The sequence below is a fragment of the Electrophorus electricus genome, chromosome 14 (genome assembly GCF_013358815.1).
Source record: "Electrophorus electricus isolate fEleEle1 chromosome 14, fEleEle1.pri, whole genome shotgun sequence".
Lineage (NCBI taxonomy): Eukaryota > Metazoa > Chordata > Actinopteri > Gymnotiformes > Gymnotidae > Electrophorus > Electrophorus electricus.
In genome coordinates this window covers 2,962,501-2,987,525 of record NC_049548.1, presented here as the reverse complement: position 1 = coordinate 2,987,525, position 25,025 = coordinate 2,962,501, and the positions used below count along the sequence as shown (strand labels likewise).

At 43.3% G+C, this 25,025-nt stretch overlaps 2 protein-coding genes across 2 annotated transcripts in view; one reads left to right on the top strand and one right to left on the bottom strand.

Moving 5' to 3' along the window:
- The first annotated feature begins 39 nt into the window (after positions 1-39).
- Positions 40-11,089, top strand: usp42 (ubiquitin specific peptidase 42). The gene is given in 21 exon segments (XM_035533251.1): positions 40-78; positions 2,028-2,274; positions 2,401-2,432; positions 2,434-2,610; position 2,774; positions 3,390-3,508; positions 3,609-3,709; positions 4,655-4,722; positions 4,923-4,993; positions 5,327-5,409; positions 5,803-5,914; positions 6,059-6,199; positions 6,286-6,386; positions 6,497-6,641; positions 6,843-7,505; positions 7,853-7,935; positions 8,053-9,051; positions 9,226-9,503; positions 9,660-9,838; positions 9,985-10,029; positions 10,152-11,089. Coding segments are annotated over 19 exon segments (3,612 nt in total). The 5' UTR covers positions 40-78; positions 2,028-2,036; the 3' UTR covers positions 10,006-10,029; positions 10,152-11,089.
- Positions 11,090-11,632: 543 nt separating this feature from the next.
- The window catches only part of cyth3a (cytohesin 3a), a 14,232-nt gene continuing 839 nt past the window's right edge, over positions 11,633-25,025 (bottom strand). Inside the window, 13 exon segments of the mRNA XM_027013492.2 lie at positions 11,633-13,258; positions 13,972-14,126; positions 14,237-14,308; positions 14,913-14,989; positions 16,238-16,349; positions 16,445-16,593; positions 17,278-17,332; positions 17,334-17,391; positions 17,677-17,757; positions 18,871-18,989; positions 19,163-19,229; positions 19,444-19,508; positions 19,591-19,673. Coding sequence (XP_026869293.1) covers positions 13,186-13,258; positions 13,972-14,126; positions 14,237-14,308; positions 14,913-14,989; positions 16,238-16,349; positions 16,445-16,593; positions 17,278-17,332; positions 17,334-17,391; positions 17,677-17,757; positions 18,871-18,989; positions 19,163-19,229; positions 19,444-19,508; positions 19,591-19,673 — 1,166 coding nt within the window. The 3' untranslated portion in view covers positions 11,633-13,185.

The following is a 25,025-nucleotide window of genomic DNA, read 5'->3' as shown; positions in this document are numbered from 1 at the left end:
GACGCTCTCTGGATATTAGAATGGACGAACACAGCTAAATCTTTTTTTTTTTTTTTTTTTTTTTTAAACAAATCACAGGTATGCGAATTGTTTGCTTTTATTGTGGTACATCTTTCGCCATTTGGTCTTAAGAGCATACCAGGGGCCCGTGTGGCTGTTTTAGCGTGTTTGCTGGGAGGACGCGAGCGCACCGGGGCTACACGTTGAGTGTTTGATGTCGCTAGCTAGCTAGCTTAGCTGGCTAATGTTTCTCGGCAGGCGTACACCGGCGAATTTTAAACCTCGTGCCCGCCGTGTCCCTGGCTTTTGTACGTCTCTGTTCGGATGCCGAGGACACTGCGCTGACGGAGCCGCTACTTGTCACGTAGGTCTACGCGAAAATGTCGATGCTCCCTTATTTCGTGGCGTTCCAAGGCGGTCTCGTGCGGCACGAACGTTCGCCCAGCGTTCCGACTGTATTGTTACGTTTCGCCGTTACCATGGCGTTTCGTGCCACACAAACCGCCATGCACGCTTGAAAACCAAAACACCGATTGAAGCACGGCGAGAAGGTATTTAATTCACTACATGATCAATAACCTCGTCTCGCGTTTTAAATTACGGGCGCAGGCATGGATGTAGTGACATTTTCGAAGTTATTTGGGACCGAGGCCTATGTCGTTCGCGAAAGCCTCCGCTAAGCTTCTCGTTAGCTAGCGCTTCTTCCTAGGGCACGGAGGTGGGAGGGTGGTGCTGTGGTGTTTCGGTTGAACGTCGACAGGTTCGCGTTCAGAAGTCACGCCGCTGTATTTAATGTGGGAGGCTAGTTGCATTTTGAGGGGCTACACGCGAAACTAAAGCTGAACGCGGACAAATTGCGCGCTGTTTATATAGCGTTTGTAACGCTTTCTGAGGCGACGGCGGGCCCCGTGACAACGCACCGGCTATTCATATCTGTAGCGCTCATGCTAACTACTTTGCTTGCTACCTAAGTAATTGAGCTATAGCTAGAGCCAGTGTGAAAACTTAACAGGTCGCAGAGCACTACTAGGTCTTTCTGTTTAAAGTCGCAAATTCAGGACTAGCGCGGCTGTGGCGACTGTAACGTTTAGCGGGCTACAACAGACATTTGTTTGTTTCAAGTTCAAGGTTTCACTAATGTCGACGCTCCGACGGTGTTTCCTGCAAGTCACGTGTTGCGGCTGCAGTCTCGTCGTGTTGGCTCGGGCACAACAAACTTCAAGGGACGTGAAATAGTTTGCTAGGGAACAGTCCAGAGAAGTACGTTTACATGCCGGTTTCCCTCGGTAATGGCTGATGTTTCCTGGTGGCTTTTACAGGTTTTCAACTTTTTAATTTTTAAAAAACTTTCAGATGATTTGGCCAAATCGCCATAAACCCTACCTGAAACTATTTATTAAACATTTTGTCTGGCAAATATACTATTTCTGTTGCTAATTTTTTAAATATAGCTACTAAATATAACTATCTGTTATACTAAATATATATTTGTGATTTAGATTTTAGTTCCTTGATCGATCTAATCTTATGAGAATAGGAATAAAGAAAGAACGTTTGTTCACCATATTCATATTTAAAACTAATATTGGCATAGCAATATCTTTGATCACGTTCATGCCGGTGTTGTCAGCTCAGGCTAAAATTGACACAATTTTGTGAATTCTGTGAATCTTTTTAAGCAGTCACACTGTATAATTCTAGAGTGTACATCTTCATGTACCTGCAACTAATTTCTCTATGGTGAAAATGTACCAGGAAACACATTTGTTGGTAGCACTGATTGGCATTTCACTGTTTGATTCTGAATAACTAAATAAGTTATCATACCATCTTGAGGTAGGAGACTTTCCAGCAATCTGTTGTTTTTGGGGTTTTTTTGGTTGGTTTTTTTTCCCCCCAGCCAGCATAGGTAAACTCTGATTAATTCTGTTCATTCATTCAGAGCAAATGTCCAAAGGTACATTCTTGCAGCACACACTATGAAAAGTGAATGTAGGCTCAGTGATCTGGTGCATGCTTTCTTTCAGAAATGAACAATGACCATAGTTGACAAACCTTCAGAGAAGTCTGACCTTGAGTCAGTGCGGTGCAAGCACTCTGGCTCCCTGACTCCTTTCTCCTCTGGAGACATGGACGGCAGCAGTTCCAGCTGGAGTGTGAGCCCTTCCGCCACTGAGCTCGCGAGGGCAAAGACGGCCTGCATGGCTCCCAGCATCGGAGCGGCAGTGTATGGCAGCACCACTGCGCTTCCGACAGAGAGGCCCAAGGAGCCAGGCAAGTACTTTTCAGTTTTTCTGTGTTCCAGCATATACACCTGTTGTGTGTGTCCTTTAAGTATTTTTGATGCAGCTGTGTTGCAGTATGAAAGCCTTAATGGATATGTCTGTTTTGACCATGTAGTGTTGATGACCTGTGCCGATGGCATCGCTCTAACCCCAGAAGGTCCTGTTTCCAGCAGAACGCCTCTGCTTGAAGTGGAACCAAGTCCATCGTATTGGAGCAGGTCTCCAGAACCTGGGCAACACATGTTTTTTAAACTCTGCCCTTCAATGTCTCTCCTACACGGCTCCTCTTGCCAACTACATGCTGTCCAGAGAGCATTCCAAACATGTGAGTCACTGCCCATCATTCTCCTGCTAGACTTGGTATTTAACATATCCAACATAGCCTGTTTTAGCTATTATATGATCACCTAATTAGGCCTATTTGAGCTGACTGCAGTCTGTCCACAATCCCATAGCTCAGCTAGAATATGATTTGGGCTTGTTTCCAGTGTTTTCAGTTGAGTAAGGATAAATTGTCTACATAATGTTCTAATGTCAGGGGAGGAAGGAAAAAAAGCGCACTAGTTGTCTAGACCTTACTAACGTAGGGTAAATAATTTTGTCTCAGCTATAATGAGAGCATAGTTTTCAAAGCTAGATAACAGGTGCCAGCAGAACAGTCTGATGCATGAAGCAGCAGGTGTCTTTGTTCGTAGCAGAGTGCGCTTGTTCCCTGTGGCTGCAACAGTTTCTTCAACACCTCTGGAAAATTAACCTGAGGATAGTTCTTCCCTGCTTAATTTCATTGTGTGTAGAATGTTGTAGTGTGATGAGAACAAACAAGCTGATCTGCTGATTAATATTTGCTGTGACTATTGTTTGTTTGGATTATGTTTAATCCATTTTTACATATGGAAGCATGTTTGTCCAATGTGCAGTCTATTTAACAATATTGTGGGAGCTGTGATTATTTTAATGCTTCCATAAAGGTTTTCTAATTGAATAATCCATATAGAAAATATTTGGACTAATTTTGTATAAAATGGTCTACTGGTCTTCTGTGATAATAGGTCTATATTTACCATGCCTTAATTCTGATCCTAGTCATCTTTTTTCCCCTCAAAGGTCATGAGCCTGGATTTTGCATGATGTGCACCATGCAGAATCACATAACCCAGGTATTTGCCAATTCGGGAAATGTCATTAAACCCATCGGTGTGTTGAATGAACTCAAACGTGAGTATGCAACCTCTGATGGACAAAACAAACACCTTATTCCTATATAAAACATCATTAGATGCGAACATTACTAATTGGTTTGTCTGCTTTGTCTCCTTTTCCAAGGAATTGCAAAAGCATTTTCGTTTTGGGAGTCAAGAAGACGCCCATGAGTTCTTGCGATACACAGTGGACGCTATGCAAAAGTCCTGCCTGCCTGGAAATAAGTGAGTTTATATAGACCACACTGTAAATCATTGTTGGTTGCAATTTTATTGAAAGCACTGGTTGCTACTTAATTGCTGGCGGACTGGTATTTTTAAATAATCTCTTGCTGGTATAGTTACAGCTGTTACTCGCTTTTTTAATTTAATTTTAATTTATTTTTTAAAATTCAACTGTGTTCAGTTTCAGGAAATGTTCACTTCAGTTCCATTTGGTATTCTATCTATAAGTATTTTACTAAAGATTAAAGATTTGGTTCCAAGGATTCTTTATTGGGCATTTATTATTTATATATTTGCTTACCATTCCAAGGGTTGGGGACTGGTAACTTGATACTGGGGGCCCAAGAAAATCACTGATCTCAAATATATCCACCAATGATTTAGATAATTGTTCCTGTTTATAAAATGACATGTTGGACTAAATCAAAGTGGATTTATTGCATTAATGCATTCTGCATTTGTGCAGAAAGCACAGGCATCCTGGGTAGTTTTGCAGGAAATCATGATTTATTCATACACGGCTCTTGCATACCACGGTCTGCAGCTAACAGCATGCTTGTCTATGGCTAGCATATTAGCCCACTAGTACCCTCTATGTGGGCCATGTGCATTCTCCCAAGATTGCCTTGATATGGTGCCAGCTGCTGCTTCTCAACATTCCACCACTATTGCCCAGCTAGCAACCTACATTCAGGATGAATCATTGACTTTACTAGCTATTTGAGGAGTGAAATCCATCATGGGCATTGTTGAGTTTCATTTTTCTGCATTCTTCACACATTAGACCCCATTTAGATGTACATAAAGTAAACTATACTCTCACAATTGCATGTTACTGCAAAGGCAATTATTTGCTCCTATGCTGTCTTTAGTATTCTGTTGTAGTTTCTCTCCGTCTGAATAAATTACATTTCTTGTCTTGCTTGACCATTTTCGTTTCATCAGACTGGACAGGCAAACACAGGCAACCACTCTGATCCATCAGATATTTGGAGGCTACCTGAGGTCAAGAGGTGAGTTTGCCAATCATACACTTGTGCCAATTTGTGTATCTTATTTTAAATCTGCATTTTTAATTGTTAGAGAATTAATCCTTTTTTACTGTAAAGCTTTATTATATATTAATCTTAACAAAGAGTATTCAGAGTGTATAACTGCTGATGCTAATTGAAATGTTTTTGATCAGTAATATTAAGTCTTTCTCCTTTCACAGTGAAGTGTTTGAATTGCAAAGCAGTGTCCGATACATTTGATCCATATCTGGATATTGCACTGGACATTAAGGTAGCTGTTAGCTGCACTGAAGAACCCTTTACTGATTACTGTAGCATGTCACTAGAAGTGATTTGTGCCTTGAATTCGATTCCTTGTTTGTCAGTAGCTTGTTAGTGTATGTGCATGCATCACAGAGAGGCAGACATTTGATTGGATGATTAAGGGTGCTCAAGATGGCATCTTGTCTGGCATACACTTTAGTCTCACAATGAGAGTTGCTGCCTCAGTGATTTGATTATTACTTGTCCCAAACCAAAGTGTTTGGGGTGAACATTTCTCATGCTATCAGTTTGACAGACATTTTTTAAATCCCTCAGCCTGTGCTTGTTTTGTGTTTTACAGACTGCTCCAACCATTACTAAAGCTCTTGAGCAATTTGTTAAACCTGAGCAGCTTGACGGGGACAATGCCTACAAGTGTACCAAGTAAGTGTCTGCTCAACTAATCCATGTGCTCTAGGGTAAATGTGCATCCCAATGGTAGCATGTCCCATAGATTCAGGATGACGGTGACTAGCAAGTACAGACTGCCAGCCTAATATTACCAATGTATTCACATATAGCTCAAAAGGCTGTTTCTGCCCAAATTCTACAAAATGCTATAATACCGAACAATAAAGTTGCTCCTTACTCCTTTTCTTTAACACATTGCATGATGACCTTGGATTTGTAAGGCACAGCATTTTAGCTCTAGAACACCACGCTCTTTCATCTACAAATATCAGTAATCATAGGACCACAAGGCATTCATTTACAGTGACTTGTGATGCCCATTATCTTTCCTTTCTGGCCTCATTGTGAATTCTGTTGTGTTTGTAGATGTAAGAAAATGGTCCAAGCCTCAAAGAGGTTTACAGTTCACCGCAGCTCCAATGTGCTCACCATTTCCCTAAAGCGCTTCGCTAACTTCAATGGAGGCAAAATTGCAAAGGTGTGGTCATGACTAATTCCGCCATGTTATTGTTGCTGTTGTACGGTTTCCTGAAGTTGTCTAACACAATCTGTATCAGAACAAATACGAGCAGTATTGAAAATTATGCGACTCCTCTCGTAATATCTGGCCCCCTCCGCACAGGACGTGAGATATCCAGAGTATCTGGACATGCGCCCATTCATGTCTCAGTCCCACGGAGAGCCACAGGTCTACGGGCTGTATTCTGTGCTGGTCCACTCTGGGTTTAGCTGTCACGCCGGACACTACTACTGCTACGTGAAGGTTCGATGGGTGGCACATTCGTTTTTTGTGTTGGCCATTATAGAGTTTCAGATCTAGCTAATGGTTGGAATAATCCTCTGTTTCAGGCTAGTACTGGGCAGTGGTATCAGATGAACGATGCATCAGTGTCCATTAGCGACATAAGATCAGTGCTGAACCAACAAGCATACTTGCTATTCTACATCAGGTGGATTAAACTTAAATTTGCTCAAACAAATGTTAATGTTTTTGAACAGTGGGATTGTTTAAAATGCTTTTTATAAACTTTTTTTTTTTTTTTTTCCTTTTAATCTTTAGGTCAACAGATCTTAAAAGCGAAGATTGTAACCACATGATGTATGCTCCTGGTCAGTCCTCCCCTCGCCCGGTCAGCACGGCCAAGATGAATGGGCCTCCGTACACCTCCGCGTCCTTCATCGGTCCACAGCTTCCTCCTCACATGGTGAAGGCATCACCACACCACTCATGACCTCACTGGAACAATAAATCTGATGAATTAGGATTTATTTGTGATGGTTGTTGCTATCGAGTAGTGTGAATGAGCGAGCAGTGCTTTGTTTGTTTGTTTATACTGTTACGTCTTGACTGTGGCCAAAATTCCTGACTTTAGATTTCCCATAACGGACTGTTGTTTGCTTTGCAGAATAACTCGTATGCCAATGGGAATGGATCCTTGAAGGTGGAGCACAATGGCCCAAAGCCTGGTGGCAGCAGCTTAAGCACTGTGACCAAAACAGGCTCCACCCCGTCTCTCTCTTCCACTTCTTCCTCCCCATCTCATCAACTCGTCCGTCCCACAGCCATCGCGGACGCACCAAAGAGGCCCAAGCTAACCTTTCTCATCGGCCAGGGAAAGGCGGTGCGGCCCAGCCAGAGCCAGCCGAGCCCCAGCTGTTCTTCGGTTGCCGCCTCGTCCCATTTGCAACTGCTGCCCTCGTCCTCTTCCTCTAGCATCCCGAAGTCTACCTCAGATCTCCAAAAGCTTGCGCAGGTCAACGGCAACACTGCCGGTCAAAGTGGGGCGGCTTTCCTGGTCCCCTACAGCCAGGAGTCATCTGACGAGTCTGACCAGGAGGGCGGAGGAGCCTTGAACAATGGCACAGTGAAGCCCTACCCTGGTGCCAAGACAGCCAATGGGAAAGGTGGGATGGATGGTCCCCTCTCCCACAGCTCAAGTTCGCTCACCCCCAAGACCAAAGGCTCCAGTAGCTTCCCTGGGACACTCCCACGTGAAAACGGATCAGGACCTGTTCACAGTACCCAGAACGGCCATCATAAAGTCAATGGTTTCAAGCCTTCTGATAAGGTATGACATGATTGACCAAACATGATTAATCGATGGTGTTTGTGGGCCTTTTTACCACAGTTAGTAGTATACTTTAAATTTCTGTTCTACTTCAGATTTTACAAATGTAAAAGCTTTAATTTGAATATCTGCGACCAGTCCATAGAACAGGGTTGCCTAGCTCTGGTCCGGAAGAGCTACAACTGTGCAGTTCTAACACACCTGCTACTGAAATCCTTCATTAACTTAATCGAGTTTAGCCAGGTGAACTCTGCAGGTTCTAGATCCTCAGGACTGCTGGACACAGAGTAACGGTGAAACAAGTACCAGTGAATGGCCGTTAACAGCCGTTTGTTGTTGATGTTCAGACCACAGAAAGCGGAGGATCTTTATCTTCCCTCATCAGCCCCACCAGCGGTTTGGATGCCCAGCTCAGAAGGAACATGTCCAGGTACACAAGCCACTCTGGTCACGGCAACCCTTTCAGCTTTGTTCATTCGGTGAGTAGAATGGAAAAGTTTAAGGAGCTAAACCCAGTAACACCGCTGCCACTTTCTTCTCTGTTCAGCTCCAAGCCAGTGACTTCTGATGACCTGTACCCTCATTCGCCTTCCTCTGAACGGGCAAAAGCGCTGCCTGAGCCCCTCGAGCAGCATGCCACGCACTCGCCGTGCCAGTTCCCACCCAGCGCCCCGCTGGCCACCAAGACGCTGGCTAAGCCAACCATTGTCACGCTTTGCACCCAAACCACCTCACTAGACAAGCCCAACAACTGCCTTGGCACCTCTGTGGCGAAAGGCACCGCAACGGCCCCCGAGGCCGACCACGGGCCCGACGGGCACAGGGCTCCAGAGAGGCCCGTGGCAGCTACAGACGCATTCGGGCCGGATGGTGGTGGCGGTACCTGCAGGGAAGAGGCAACAGCGCCTGAGCCGGGTGCACCTGGCTCCAGGGAGGGCAAACGACTGGATGAGGAGCACAAGGGTGCTAAAGACTCGGAGCAGCCACACACTTCCACCTGCACGCAGGACCGAGACAGGGTGAGGCAGCGGCAGAGAGAGAGAGAGCATGAGGACCTGAGTCGGGAGCGCTACGGGTATGGCCATCGGCCTGAGAGGGACTACCATCCCGCTAAGGAGCGCTCCCCCAGTCGAGAGAGGCACCCTCGAGAGCGAGAGCGAGAGGGAGATCGGTACCGGGACGGGCATGCCCACCACCGCCGAGACCACTACTACCACCACCGGCGCCACCACCACCATCACAGCAACAGGGAGGAGCGCGACTGGGACAGAGAGCGGTGGCATGGGGTCAACTGCCATGACGCTCGCCACTCCTCTGGCCACTACAGCCGAGAGAGGGGTTCAGGCCACCAGTGGCGCACTCGGGACAGGTGGCCCCGTGGAGCAGAGGAGAGCGTGACGAGAGCACCTCATCCACGCTCCGCCAGCCCATCCCTGCGACAGCCGGCCCGAAAACGCAGCCTGTCGGATAATGAGGAAGATCCGTGTGAGGAGCGCAAGAAAAAGAACGCTAAAAAGGCCAAGAAAAAGAACCGAGAGAAGCACAGGTGAGGAGCTATTTAAACACAAACCAAAGACCATTTTATGTTATCTGTGTTGTGTAAGGATGGCCATTTGTATGCTGTGTGATTTGCGAGGGGCTAGGAGTGCAGTATGGTCACTGTTGCAGAAAGTTTTCTCAGTAGCCTGATTCCTTAAGCAAAATCACTCTCAACCGACAGGAGTTCAGAGAGGGACCCTTCTGATAGGAATGGAGATGGCAACGGCTCCTGGCGACACAAAAAGAAGAAAAAGAAGAAGAAGAGAAAGCACGAGGTGGATGAGCGGCCTCGTACAGAGAGTCGCTCCTCCCGTAGCTCGGACGAGCGGGACTGTAAAAGCCACGGCGGTGATGGGAGAGTTGGCCGTAAACGGTGCGCCAGCTCTGACCCAGGCGAGTCGCCAGCTGGCACCAGTCCAGCTACTACTGAGGATTATTGCCATCTTAATGGTCACTCAGGTGCACGACACGGACTCTGACGTTTTCAAAGACTCTCGTGTTCTAATTTGACCATTTCCTATGTGGTTGCTGATTTATAACAATCCATTCAGTGACAGAAATCGTTTTAATAGGTTCCTCAGTGTTAATTAACCCGATTTTGCCTGTGTACTGCAGATAATGGTGTAAACCATTACAGCGGAAGTGTTCGTGGGTACTGCCATAATGACAGGGGTGACCAGGTGAAATACAGACGCCTGAGCTACACTTCCACGAACAGCAGTAGGAAGTCCATCTCATGTGCAGGACCACACGCAGTCACAGGCACTATGTGCAACAGACTCTCCTCCACAGATGTAAGTGTGTTCCCTTCATAGAAGGCTTGCTTTGTTTTTTAGGAAGTCTTGCGTTACTAAGACAACTTCTATCACCAAATAAGTTGAACAGGTGCACAATTCTTAAAACGGCTCTTAATGTTTTTTGTTTTGTTTTTTTTTAACAGGAGATTGCAAATGTTCAGTGAAAGAGATCCTGTCTCAGGACTAAGGTGAGCAAGCTTGATGGTAGATTTGATATTTCAGATTAGTGGATTATGTTGACACAATGTCAGCTATTACATGTAGTAAAGTTCCTTACTGATGTTGATTGATTCTTTCTTCTTTTTTAAAGACCATGAACACAAAATTGAGAAAGAGATGAACTCTACAGCTTCAGAATAAGCTCCTCAACTTTAAAAGGGTGCTTTAATAATTGATAAAATACTGTATTTTTACCACAAAACTTTTAAGGTTGTTTTTTTTTCCCCTTTTTTACCATACTGTACAGCTGGACTTTAAAGTAAAACTCAATGAAAAATGCAGACTGTATAAATTAATATATACATTTTAAAAAAAAGATGAAGCCTGGAGCTTTAACATCAGAATTGCTGCTCAGACACAGACTCAGGACTTTCTCACTTGTGAAGATGAGACGAATTCTCCCTTTAAGGATGCCTCCTTGGGAATGAGAAGAAAACTCAACCAACATGCTGCATAAGAGGGGAAAGACTGCACTCGTCTCCTGGCTATGATGTCACCATTCTCACATATCTGTCTAGAGCTCTCTCTCGACGGAGCAACCTGTGCGGTTGCTCTGTGTGCACTTACACCACAGTTAACCTGGACACACTTGATTTTCGTGTTGCTTCAACTCCTACCCAACCCCTTGGTCATTTCTTTTGTTTCTTTAAAGCTTGAGACTATCCAGGATCCATGCTGTGGCATTATTTTCTCTTTTCTGGTTTTCTTCAAAGCAGAATATATAAGAAAACGATTACCTTGCATCATATTGTGTGGCTGTGGAGTGTGTGTGTGTGTGTGTGTGTGTGTGTGTGTGTGTGTGTGTGTGTGTGTGCGCCCGTGCGCATGTGCGTTTTGTTTTTAAATAATTATTGTCAAAAATACTGTGAATTTAAGTTCAACTGTACTATCAGTTATTTGTTTTCAGTCCTGTATCAGGAATTCAGTATGGATACTTCTTTCAGTAAAACCACTCAGCATGATGTAGGCCATGTTACATCACCTTCTTCTCCCCTTCAATAAAAGTGAAAAATGGTTATGTTCAATTTATACATTTTACTGTAGCATGTCAAAATAAATTTATACATTGTACATTATATATTAATTGAGAGGGAAAGGCCTTAATGTCTACAATTGTAACATTTTCTCTCATGTTTACACATTTTTGTTGGGGTGAATAGATATGTATGTGATGAGGGGCTGAGTGGCTTTGTATAGGGTGAGGTCCGTTTTCTCCCCTTTTGGATAAAGAAAAAGGAAAAAAAAATGTGTGACTGCTGCTTCACTGGGCATTAGCTGGTATGTTTTATTTTTACAGGTTAAAATTAAGCTTTTTCCCCTTTTTTAAAAAAGAATTTGTTTTGCTAGTTTTAGTTTTCAAAAGGGCAGGACCAAGCTTCATATGTATGCACTTTGCAGTTTTAATTCTCTGCTACCGCTGTGTCACTCCTCTGTAAATTTCCATTTAGAACTTTCACACTAGAGAATTTATGGATCTTAACTGACTACTACTCGAGATCCTTAGGACTTTAAGGTTTGACTAAAAGGAACTTATGTCTGTTCTTGAGCTTTAATTTTTTTTAATCTTTTACATTTTCCAAGCTTTCTGTTGCCTCAGCTTTTCAAGGCCAGTGAAACTAAATTGAATGTTGGCTTTCTAAGAGTTACAGTTATAAACATTTCAACATCTAGCTTTCCATATAAACATTTGGCCTTATGCTGAAGTGCAAATATTTTTCTTTCAGTGGAATGTGGACTGATGGTAACTGAGGTCAGAGATGGCATTAGTCTGGCCTTACAGCTGTTGGTGTCCTTGGGTTTTGTCAAGCTGGTATACATTTTGGAAAGCTACAAAAAAGATCTTACAGTATTAAAGTTACATAAAGTTTGATAGAATCTTTAAGGCACATGGGGGTAAAGACAAGACAGAAAAGAAATACTTCCATATGCTCATATAACTTAAGTTTTTTTTAAACATACAACAAAGTATAATAGCATGTTACTTAAGCAATAACTTGGTTCCTCAATGCACAGTGGACATAAGACATCTTAATTATTGAAGGAACATCAGAATGCAATCTGACCATTAAAGGCTGAGTGTAAATATGCAATTTCATTGATAATTTACTCAATTCTATAACTTTACATATCCATGATCTCTACACAACCAGTCCTGCTGATTTAAATGAGAAGTTATGATCATAAAGTAATGTAATAGATAATTTTAGAATAAACAACAATAAAGGGATTACTGTGAGGAGAAAAAAACACCTTGTTTCTGGTTAGTCTGGCAGCAGTTTCCAGTTCTTGCTTAAACCCAGGGAGCTGGGGATCTTGAAAAAATAGAACATTGGGCCCCACCTAATAAACTGATTTTTATGGTTTGTATCAGTCATAGGCTTTTAGAATGGCTCCAACGTCACTGCCTCACCCAGCGTCCCTACTTAAACCTGTACTTACAATACCTGCTTGGGCAGGCATAGGTAGTTGCTCATTATGAGGTACTGACAGGTTTTGGCCTAGTTCAGCTGTTTTGACCAGTTTCCACAGCAATCAACATCTCATTAGGTATGCTGAGAGAACAGTACATCAGTGGTTAAGAGGTCAGTTTTGAAGTGATCAAATACAGTCTGTAATAAAACTGATGTGTAAAGAGGGTGTTCTCAAGTTAATAGAGGATTAGGGGTAAAATGTAATTACCAGTAGAGGGCAGCATAGTCGTGACTGTCCTCTGCATTGCCGACATGGTTCAGTTTTGTCCTATACTTGTCTGGTGCTGAGCTCGCAAGGTTTGATTAGTGTAGTGAGTAGAGGGACTAGCTTACAATCACACTTTCCTAAAACACAAGTAAATCTAACCAGCACACAATGAATTAAAGGCCTATTATCCATTTCAGCATATCATTTTACACAAGAAAAAGCCAAACTCTCCTGGTTATCTGCAGATGATCACATCAAAGGTTTGCACCAGCCATGGACGTCTCTTACTACAGAGAGTCTTGTCTTGGCTGACGTTAATCTTTCGCCCACAGCTAAACCCCTGTGGTTATGCAGGGGGGTCTTCTAGAGAGAAAGCCTCCATTGTAGATGAGCAGCCAGTAGATGCTGGTTCTGGGGTGTCTGCTCTGGCGGCAGACACCCCACTTTCATTTCTTGGTGGCCACCCTCCGCTTTCTGGTCGCCAGCATTTCATAGAAAGGGTCCCTGCTGATGCTGGCCCTGCAAACATCAGAGAGACAAATGTGTGCAAAAAACGGAAACGAAACAAAAAACAGTTTTATCTGCTTACAGTTTCATTTGAGCCTTTTAAAACTGTGGTGTCATATTCATCGCTGTTGCTATTCAAATAATAAATATTGGTGAAGTCACCAAATACCCAAAGAGGTCCAGTAAGGGAAGGGCAAAGGTGGGTGGAAGCGGCAAATGGCCTAGAATTCCCAGCAGGCTCGTGGGACGTGCTAAGACAGCATGTACTTAGCAAACCATCTGAGCGACCACCACGGAGGGAGACGCATGCTAGAATAACTGAGTCAAGGGACATGACGCCGGAACGTTCCCACAGAGAAGTTCCCCTCAGCACTGCAGTGCACAGTCACCTTCAGAGCAGCTGCAGCCTGAAAACATCAATTCTTTGTACATTGCTCAGAAGAATAACTCAAATAATGCAACGCCTCAGAAAGTGCCGTGTTTATCTTTTTCCTCACTAGAAAAATCTTCATATGGGACAAAGAGTCCATTTTAGTCCACATGGGAAGTGACACCAAGGATGGTCGGAAAATCTTTGCTCACTGCTCTCCAATAATCAGTGGCTCTTTATCCACCGGAAAACGCAAGGACCTCCTGTGGCTCCAGAAACATCAGTCTTATCAGTCTCACAGTGTGAGAATATGACTGTCCACCTTCGTGTGTGCGTGCACGCCAGAGAGACTTACTTGATGCATTTGATCCACTCTTCCTTTTCCTCGGGGGTGGGGGCTGAGATTCTGTACACCACGTGGTTCCCCTCCACAACCCTGCCGTCCGCCTCTGTTTTGCATGCCTTGATCACTTGGCCTTTGTGGCTCGGGTTGTAGAGCTCAAAACAGTTCTGGAAAGGTTAAAGCATCAAAGCGTTAGCACCACTTCCACCTCGTTTTTAAAGCACCATGCACCAATGTTTTTCTTGACGGGATGGCTAACAGGCAAACTTGGGCTTACTGGTTTTCTTGGCTCATCCACCTCTCTTATGCTCAGGTTCTCTAACGGAATGATTCCTCGGGGTTCCTTATCCTGGGGAGAGATGAGTAATATTCCAGTAATGCCAAACTAAAGCGCTGAATATTTGTTTTAGAGCCATTAGCCCGTGGGTTTATGTGGCATGTTTCCCAGCATAGAAGGCAGGGGAGGTGGGAGGGGCTTATGAAATAGAGAGGTCAAGACAGCGAGGAAGCCAAGCGCAAAAACCGACTGTCTCCAGCTTTACATCTGGTACGCAACTGTGGAGGAAACGCACCATGTGCTCAGTCACTGGTGAGAATGTACAGCAGCGTGGTGACTGCCGCAGGTCAGCCAGCTCAACTCTGCTGTGGGGGCGGGCTCGGTTAAAACTGGCCACATATTCTACTGGACACGCCAACGTGTTACAGCTGCGCTACATTAACTGTGGACAACGCCGAGGAAAGCGCCTAACCACTAGACAAACTGGATTCCCTTCCTATTCCTCTCTTCCTCTAAGCTCCCCCACCCTTCTCTCGTTCCCTTTCCTGCTCTTCCTTTTTTGTGATCTTTAGAGCTTCTATCTTCCCTTCAGTTTTTCGCTCCTCAGAATCACAGTCAAGCTCTTATGAAAAACACAAGCAGCATGTAACATTACGTAGCGTGTAGCACCGCTCACCGTCGTATATTCAAAGTAGTACAAGCAGTTGTCAGTGAGGATGAACCACCTTCTTTTCCATGTCTTCACCCTCCCTCCTGCAAAAGAACAAAGCGAAATGGATTTAATTAAAATTCTCAATTTACATAATACACATAATTACATAGTACACATATTACATAATACACATATTATGTATTACATAATACACATAATTACATAGTACACATATTACATAATACACATATTATGTATTACATAATACACATAATTACATAGTACACATATTACATAATACACATATATATATATATATATATATATATATAAAATCTGCTTGACCTCACTCCTAAATGACTTCAATAAAAATCATGCACCCATCATGCACTTTCCATTTATCTGGTAATGCAGTAATTACTGTGTAAAATGTCTTAAAAAATGAAAAACTCTCTATTGTTATTAGGTGCAACAGAACTGGCTGTAAAAGTCATAGGTAATTCTCTTGTATATCTTGCCAATTGTATTTACAGACTTTTTAAACTAACGTGACTGGCGATTTACAGACAGTGAACCTTCCCGAGCAGCACAGTACCAGTAACTGTGCTGAACAAAGTCTTCTGACTAAACTTTTTTAGACCATACGCTCCCTTAGTGAAGTAGACCAAAAGAGAGACGTACTCCACATATTATCTAGGCCACACAAATAGGTGAAGTTTGTCGTGCCATAAATTGCCTTCTCCCAAGTGTCGCACGTCGATTATTGCGTGAGAAATCTCCTGATATACTGAACACAGGTGGTTGTGTGCCATCTCTCGCCAGTCACAGACATAAGACAGTTACTGTATGCATACGTATACTGCTAAAGACAAAGTCATAGGTATCACTGCGGGTATAAACGGATCGGCACACCAGCACCGGCCCAGAAAACCGCTGGCCCAGTTCCGCTTCACTGTGCTACAGGAAAGGCAGCGTTTCACTTTGTAGGGCTAAATGTGGCGTTTCAAATGGTGACGGAGGTGATGAAGCAGTGTGAGAAGCTTGAGGAACGTGAGAGCCTAAGGGAGGTTCCCCGAGAGGGTTCAGCAGCTGTGGCTGAGCCCGGCCCTCTCTCCTATCTCGGGGTTGTCATTCACAGCTCCAGAACCCCGACTTTATCAGCCTTGTCTGTTGTGCTATTTTTGTGCTATTTATGTGACTTCACAAAAAAAAAAAAAAAAAAAACAATCTAAAATGGATCATGAAATTAATCTGCAAAACTGGGTCTTTGAGGTTTAAGTGATATGAGGAAATAGCCACCACAAAAAAAGATTTAATTAGGCTCATTCGTGTGTCATTGATTCACTGACCTAACTTCAGCAGCCACCCTTCCCTATCCGGGTTGAAGAACGTGTGCGTCAGGTCATTGCCGTCATCTTCAGGGATTTTGAATGGCTCGTTTTTAATGCTTTCATACAAGTTCTGCAAGAAAAGTAGATGCACGCAGACACATTTTAATAATCACATGCACACTGGATGTAAAAGCATGCACAGCGCTGGTCCACCGTGAGCCTCACCGTGAGCAGCTCCTCCGGCAGGTCACCCCCCTCGTTGATGCCTCGGTTCATGGAGATGAATCTCTCGGCCGAGGGCTTGTCCCTGACATTGGGGTTATGCAGGCTGGTGTTAAGCATGATGATGGCGAATGACAGGACGTAACATGTGTCTGTAGAGCAAAGAGACAAACAGCTCCTGTTCAACCCAGCATCCACGGAATTAAAAAACGACATGACTGAGCTGTTGGAGCACTCAGACCTGACCGTTCTATAGTTAAAAAGAAAACCAGCTGGTCTCGGGAAAGGGTATGGCGGAACTGAAAATATGGGCCTTATTTAATGGCGAACCTACTTTGTGAGTCTATTTTAAAGAAACCTGTTTGGAACAACAGACCCTCCTGTTGTGCCTACTCATGCTCTGGCACACAGCGGGCTTGGATCTACAATAAATGACAGTTCAAAGCTTCTTCCTGGCGGACTGTCCTTGGTCTCTGGCCAAAGCACTGTGTTTTGTGGAGTTTTTTGTGTTTCTCTGCCAACACCTGCGCTTTTTATCCCCGTGGTTGTAAGGCCCTTCCTTCAGAGGACCACACTCTCTACAGATCTCTAATTCATACTCCTTCTCAGAGAAGAGAGATAAAGTCTTGCTTAGCACACAATCCAAATTATTCTTGCCATATGTGAGATGTAAACTGTGAAGGGCTGTGTTCTTATATGCCTTTGATCCTCACATATGAACGGATTTTGGGGTTTTTTTGGGGGGGGGGGTTGGTTTAGAGAGGGTTGTTTTTGGCAACAGACGTTTCCTCAGACAGGAGACTCCTTTGGATGTCTGTCAGCGGCAGGGTGCCAACCTGAGGACTGAAAAACGCCAGGGTTGCACTGGCAGTATCGGGATGCAAAAGCCTCCCATCATCCGATCGATCTTCTGCGCCTCGCCCGGAAGTCTGAAGCTCCACAGAAACTGCCTGACAGAGGAGATGAGACATCAGAAATGACAGCTGCCCTCTGTTTCTGGAAGCCTCACAGCAATGTCAGACTAGGAAGAAATGCCACTAAATGAGTGAGGTACATTTGGAGAAAAGATTTTTCCGCTTTTACAAAGTGAAATTAATGCATTCTAGTCCGTCAAAATACGTCATACGAGCAATGAGAGATGAGGTAAAGACCTAAATAAATACATCCTCTCCATGCATCCATCAGTACACAGGAGGCTGTAAGCGGTGGGCTGGGTTAGGGCATGAGCCAATCACCTTAGGGCTTGCACCAGGTTGAGGTCTGCAAACTCATGAAGCTCCACAAAGGCCTGCAGAACCTTGATGTTGAAGTCGTCCCTGAGCATGGAGAGAAAGGATTTCTCATGGAGGACTCTCTCTCTCTTTGCCTTGCAGGGTGGGTCATTGTTAATCATATATTATCAGGAACACTGTTAATATACATCTTGCAGCTTCTATATCTATATAGCAAGTTCTATACTAATCAGTGGGATATTTGTGAAATGTATACACAATTTGCACAAATGTATACAAATTTATAAAGTAGTTTTTTTTCCATTTGAACTAAATTTAGTGCTGCACTTCACAAATTCAAAACTGCAGTTTTCCCCTATAGCATAAATTACACACACCAACACTTCATATTCCTATTAATTATCTGTGAAGTGAGGAATAAAGACTAAACGAGCACTTTAGGAGAGCTAGAGACTCGCCTCACGTCCACTCAGTCTCTTTGCTCACTAATAACAGGCGCCAGCACCACTGGCAAAAACAGTTAGCAATGATTGCCAGCTGTTCCTCATGCACCACTGTTTACAGTCTGAAGCAAAAGAAAAGGACCAGTCTTTGATGATGGCCTGCAGGCTGGGCTTACTGGTACAGCCAGCCACGAGCGTGCGCCTAAATCCCTCCGACACTACTCACGTCTCGCCCTCTTTCTGCCATTTTGTCCCTTCCCCTCCTTCTCTCGTTTCCACGTCTCAGCCAATGATCCGCTCATTCGTTAGATTTGTTTTTATTCTCAGTGAACTGTTCCGGTTTTAAAATCACCATGGAGCAGCCCGGCGGTACGCGCCTCCGGAATGTTCTCTTCTAACACTGACTTATTGGCCTCTAATATTTGCTTACTGTTCCATGCCACGGAAGTTGACGGATAAGAATCAGGAGAGAGAGAGCGCGATATTGTTTCCTGCAAGCCTGGGTGCTGAGAGGCAGCGCGGGGATCATATCAAGGAGATAAGACACCTACGCGTTGTCAGGGTGACAGGCTCAAAAGAACTGACGTACGGAGACAGATTCATCTGTTTCAGAAGGGGACATAATTTCCGGGGGGGGGGGGGGGGGGGGGGGCGGGGGGCGGCTTCATATACGGAGAGGTCTTAGCAAGACATAAATCTTTAATGGAGGGAGGTGAAGCGAGAGCCGCTGTGCTGATAAAACGCTGCAGTTCACCTTTCCCCTAAGTAGTCCCCGATGACTGTCTTATTCAAGCCCTCGCCTTTGTACAGGAACTGTGCGATGTCCTCAGGTGTGTGTTGTAAAAGGTCATTGTCCAAAAGAAACCTGATTCCCTAAAAGTTAAAAAAAAAAATGTCACACACATATATATTCTTTTTTTAACATGAGATTCCCATTATTTTAAAAAAAGAAATGTAAATTGATCGGTAATATTTTTCTTTGAAGAAAATTGTATCAATTTATTTAAACATAATCAGGTTTAATTAAAAAAGTGCCATAAAAATACCTTTTCAGGATCCATATTGAACTTTTTTCTTCCAATAGCAATCTGCTTATTCCTTTGTGTGGTTTTGCTGTGTTAAAAAATAAATATATATATATATAAATATATATATATATATATATATATATATATATATATATATATATATATATATATATATATATATATATATTTAACAAATAACCATTAATTATCAGAAACATTTTTCTTAGTCTGGCCTTCTTTGGAGAATAACCAGCGAGAGCGGTGAGGAGGCTGTTGAGCTGGCGGTGAAGTGCTCTTACCACTCTCCCACGCATGTTAGCTGCTCAATCTCTGTCATCACTTCAGCTATTTCACACTTCAAACGCTGCAAAAGAGGGGGAAACATGTCATCTAACGGCCCATTTTCCCAGAAAGGAATAAGGTGCATAAAGCTGAATTAAGCCTACTTCGATGTCATCAAGCAATTCTTTTTTCCTTCGACGAATGTTGGACAGCTCATCTCTTTCTTCAACAGAGAGATCTTCAGGTACTGTTGAAAGAAAGGCATAAAGCTGCTGAGATTATAGAAGAGGCGACAACAGTCAGTTGTCAATAATGTTCGCTTTGGAAATGATGTAATTATTATTGATGCCACCATCGTCAGTTAGCTTAGCAGTTAGCCAAGGATCAGACTACAGGCTCAGCTTTCAATGGCAAAGAGAGACTACATGAACAAGACTGAGTCATACTACTAAGGGTTTGACCTCTAGCATATGTGGAATAGCTTGTGCTCTAAAGTGGGAAAATCTGCATTTTGGGACTGTCAGCCTCAGTACCAGAAGAGCGAAAGAGCTACACTCAGTTTGAAGCAAACCTTCCCATCAGTGAAACTACCGCTAGACTGAGACAGCTGCACACGAACCACCTCGAAGCACGATATGCTCAGATCCTTAAGGACGATGAACCCATGCCAGGCACCTGGTCCTGATGGCATCCGTGGCCATGTTCTCAAAGCATGTGCCAGTGAGCTCTTTAATCTCTCCCTGAGACAGTCTGTGATTCCTACATACTTTAAGACCACCACGCCCTTAGAAGCCTGCAGTCACATGTCTGAACAACTACCTACATGTGGCCTTGACTTCTATAGTCATGAAGTGCTTCGAGACAATACTCACATCTATTCCTCCCTTCTGATCAGCACGGACCCTCTCTGATTTGTATCCCACACAAACAGCTCCACAGACAATTCCATAGCTCTAGTGACGCATAGTGCTCTCACACACCCAGATAAGGAAAAGATCTACGTGAGAATGCTGTTCATCGACTACGTCTCTGCTTTCCGCACCATCATCCTGGCCAAACTCAGCACAAAGCTCAAGAACCTAGGGCTGAACACTCATCTGGTCAAGTGGATTATGGATGTCCTGATGAACAGACCCCAGGTTATGAAGAACGGTGACCGCAGCTCCTCCGCACTGTCCTCGAGGACAGGCGCTGCTCAGAGATGTGTCCTCAGGACCCTCCTGTACTCCCTGTACACACACGACTGTGTCTCCATGCACAGCTCAAATATCATTTTCGAGTTTGCTCATGACACAACCATCGTGGGCCTCATCACAGGTGATTAAACAGCCTACAGAGATAAGGACTAGCACAGTGGTGTCACAATAGACGCCTATGTCTTAACATCAGCAAACCAAATGAGACGATCATGGACTACCAGAGACTGCAGGGAGATGTACCCTCTCATCAAACCCCCTTATACATCAGTGGGGCCACTGTGGAAAGAGTCAGCTGTATCAAGATCCTCAGGACACAGTCCCTTCACACAAACGCTGTAGTGAAATCTGCACGTCAGCAACCACGTTTCATGCGATGACTCGGGAAGATTCGACTCCCCCCCCCCACACCGATCGATCCGTACAGAAGCACCACAGAAAGCATCTTGACTAGATGTATCACAGCTGCTTCCACGGAGCCCTTCAGAGAGTTATGACACTGCATTTATCACTGGAAACAATCTCCCAGCCTTACAAGACATCTTCCATGCATGTTGTCTAAGGAAAGTTCTGAAAACCACCACTGACTGCAGTCACCCATCACACAGACTGTTTACCTGACTGCCAACCAGGCAGGCAAAATTGCTGCATTCAATGCAGCAGAAATTGAGACTCATCAGACCAGGGAATGTTTTTCCAATCTTCTGTTGTCACATGCAAATTGTAGCCTCGGTTTCCTGTTCTTATCTGTCAGGCCATCCTCTGGAAACCCCCCACCCTGCATGTGTTAAGCCCACTCCACCTGCCCCCATATATGTACTGTTTTTCCATTCAAATTTGGTGCTTAGCTATGCACAGTTGTAAAGCACCGGTGCCACAAACATTTCAATGTATGACTTTGACTTTCCGTGCAAATGAACTTTAAACTTGAAATTTCTAGGCATATTTATTGTTTAAAACAACTAAGTAAAAAACCATCTGTTATTGTGGTAATTTAGCTGTCATACATTTCCCAACCCTTTATTCATGTGATATGTTTAGGATATAAATGCTATATTTATACCAAGGTTAAAAAATAATAAACCCACAAAACATTCCAGAGAATTATATATAATTATATATTCATGAAATTTCTGATATGACACTGAAGGTTCATGGTATCTTATGTAGCCAGCCATGACAACATCACAGAGGGCCAAGGTCAAATAAGGTCAAATAAGGTCAAATAAGGTGGGAACAGCTTCTCTTTCAAGCTTACATCATATTCATACATATTCATATATCCTATAACTTATAAATGTGAAGCAGACCTACAGTCAGTTATTGTCACCTGAAACTCTTTAGGAGTCTATAAACCGATTGATCAGTAAGTTAGGCCATGTTGTAATGAGTCATTTCTCACTGTTCTCTGGCTCACCCTATTAACAATAGTGGGAAAGTAGACAGCTTAGGCACACAGACCTTTCACTTTATGTAACCTCCTTTTTCTTTTTAGGAGCCTTTATTGAATCTTAATTAGTCATTTATTGAACAGAACACAGAAACAGATGCTTTTCAACTGGACCCGCTATGAAAGAACATGCCTGAGGCATCAAGCTGGGTGTTTTTCTCTGAGAGTCCTCTGTTTGTGTTCCAAACTTGAAGCTAGCTGCAAGAAGACAAAAGTTGACTTTATTGGTGTAATGGTGTAATGGAAATGTCACACAGGTCCATATATCAAAGCGCAGGTCATATTTCTGCTGGGCTACGGCTCTCTCAAGAAATCAGTTAACCTTTTTCACTGTTATCACACCACCTTTGGCAGGCTAGGCACAAAACTACCATGGAGGGACAGCTTGGATATTGATCTAACCTTGATGGTGAAATTTAAGACATTAACTGTTAATGCTGCATGATGCATGACGGTTAATGGAAAGTTTGACAACTGAACGGGCAATGAAAGTTTAAACTATTTAACAGCCCAGCCTTCAGTTATAAATTGTTCTGTTTAAAAGCAGTCCTGAGGACAAAAAGGGCAGAACACTAATAGTAAAAATATGACAGAAATGATACAATACACCATAAAGCCTTGCTTATGCCTAATCACAACTAACTACTATCAGGAACAGTTAACAGCTTTGACATGCACACATCTGAATCAACAACTATGAAACTCTCAATTCACCAGTGAATGTTGAGAAATCCAGATACTGAGCATTAATTAATGGACTCCAAAGATGTCTTTATATAATCGCATGAGTTAGATGCTAAATTATATGTTAGTTGCTAAATAATAACATGTAAGAGACTCCGTCTCCTGCCCTCAGTCCCTATAATCATTTTTCAATATTTCTCTTTAGTGTGATGTCCTGCCAGACAGACAGACAGGCAGACAGACAGACAGGCAGACAGACAGATAGACAGTTAGATAGATAGATAGCAAGTTTGAGGATAGTGAGGCCTGAATTATTTTTGAATTGTTCACCTTCAACGCAGGAAGTTTTATAGCTGTAGCCCATTAGAAATTTTGAAATCTCCAGCAGAATTGCTCTTCAGTGCCTGAGGGCCTTTTTCTGTAAATTAAATGATGTCTCACATATCCAATTCTATTTAGTAACAATATCCGTAGGCATCTTTTAAAAATGCAGTGTAGACTGGCAATGGAAAAGAAGGAATTTGGGAAATGCAGGGGACACCATGTAAGACATTCCGTTCATCAAAGAACTAATTCTCAGGGGAGCAACCTTGCTGGTGGATGAAATGGAGAAAGCTTCATTGTACTGGTCAACGTTTTGTTTTTAAAGTCGCCTGCTGTGTCTACAAGAATAACAACCTGCTTATGACGACAGAAGCTTTTGTTGTCTCAGGTTGTCATAAAAAAAAAACATCTACTCACTTGTATCCTTCTCAGTATTCCAGTAAAACATATGAAGCATTTAGAGAAAATAACTTCACACACTAATGAAGCCCTACTAGAGGGGTAGAAAACACCCCTGACAGTAATGTACTTCCTCAGCGCATAATATCCAATGTTCTCTTAACTATGTCATAACAAACACTGCAGAAATGGTTTTACCATGAAAAACTAGTTCCTTGTCCAAGCTCTCATCTTTTTTATAATATACAAATGTTTTATAATACACAAATTAAAACATGTGAACAGAACTTTACACCAAATTAGAATTATGTCCAATAGACCCAACTTCATGTCAACTGATTCTTTTTAGACTTAGTGAAAAAAACACTTAGTGAACAAAACATCGAAATGACGGTGGCTGCCAAGGGTTGATTAGAGGTGACACTTCATATGAAGAGTTTTAATGAAGTGACAATCACAGCTTGTGTCATGCTAGTGCCAGACAGCACTCTCGGGAGGTCCAGTTGGGCCAGTCACCAGTGACACTGCATCTGCAGAACAGCACGGCTCGTTGCCAAGCTGTACTGAACCATGCATTGGTAAAAAAAACACCCTTCGGCCTCCTTGGACTCAAAACGTGCCAGTGGTAAAACCATAGTTAACACATAATGTTGCTCCAACAAAAGACTCTTCAAGGTCGTTTGGCGGCCTGCCCTTGCCAAATGGCTTTGACCCCTACCTTTCTTTTTCCCCCCCGTTCATCCTTCAACCAAAGAGGATGGAGGGAAAGGCTTTTGAACTCGTTTTTTTCCCACGGTGAAATAAAGCAAACTCACCACTGAGTGTCTGAGGGAGTCAGCGAAGTTGTCACGATGCAAGAGAATCTGCTGGACTCCGTCAGTACCAACATAATTCCTTCACAGCTGCCTCCTGTGGCTAAAGAGCATTAGCAAATCACCCACATCAGCACCTCCCCATGAGCCAATGAGGCAGATACATTAGCTGTAGATATGTGACAAAGTCACTTGGGTCCCTCGAGACTTAGGCGGTAGCGAGGACACCCATGCCTAGTGGCATTACTGTAATTGGTCAGCTTCAGACGCCTTTTACACTTTTTCACTGTTGTGATAAAACACCACTCCAAACACAGCCATCTATTGTAAATACAGATGGCATTTCCCAAGCTATGACCACTTGTTTCTGGATAATTTGAAAAATGAAATCCCTAAGTTTATTATTACCTTTTCATTTGGTTTCATTAGACAAAATAGACTTGAGGATGCTGAGCATACCTAATGTGTTCTATTCAAATCTTGTATTTTTTCACAACCTCAGAAGACCACACGACCGTCTGCGCTGCTGAAGATCTGTCATAAGGACCTGAAGACTTTTTCTTGAAACAAAAACCAGGACACTAATCCTCACTATTAGTGCCTATATTTTAAAGCAGTGTCTGAATTTGCTAAAAGATTTTTTAGTATTTCACTCAAAATAAGTATTCGCGCACCATGTGAAAATATATACATTTTTTAAAAACTTAAAAGAAGGTCCAAAATGCATACAGCAA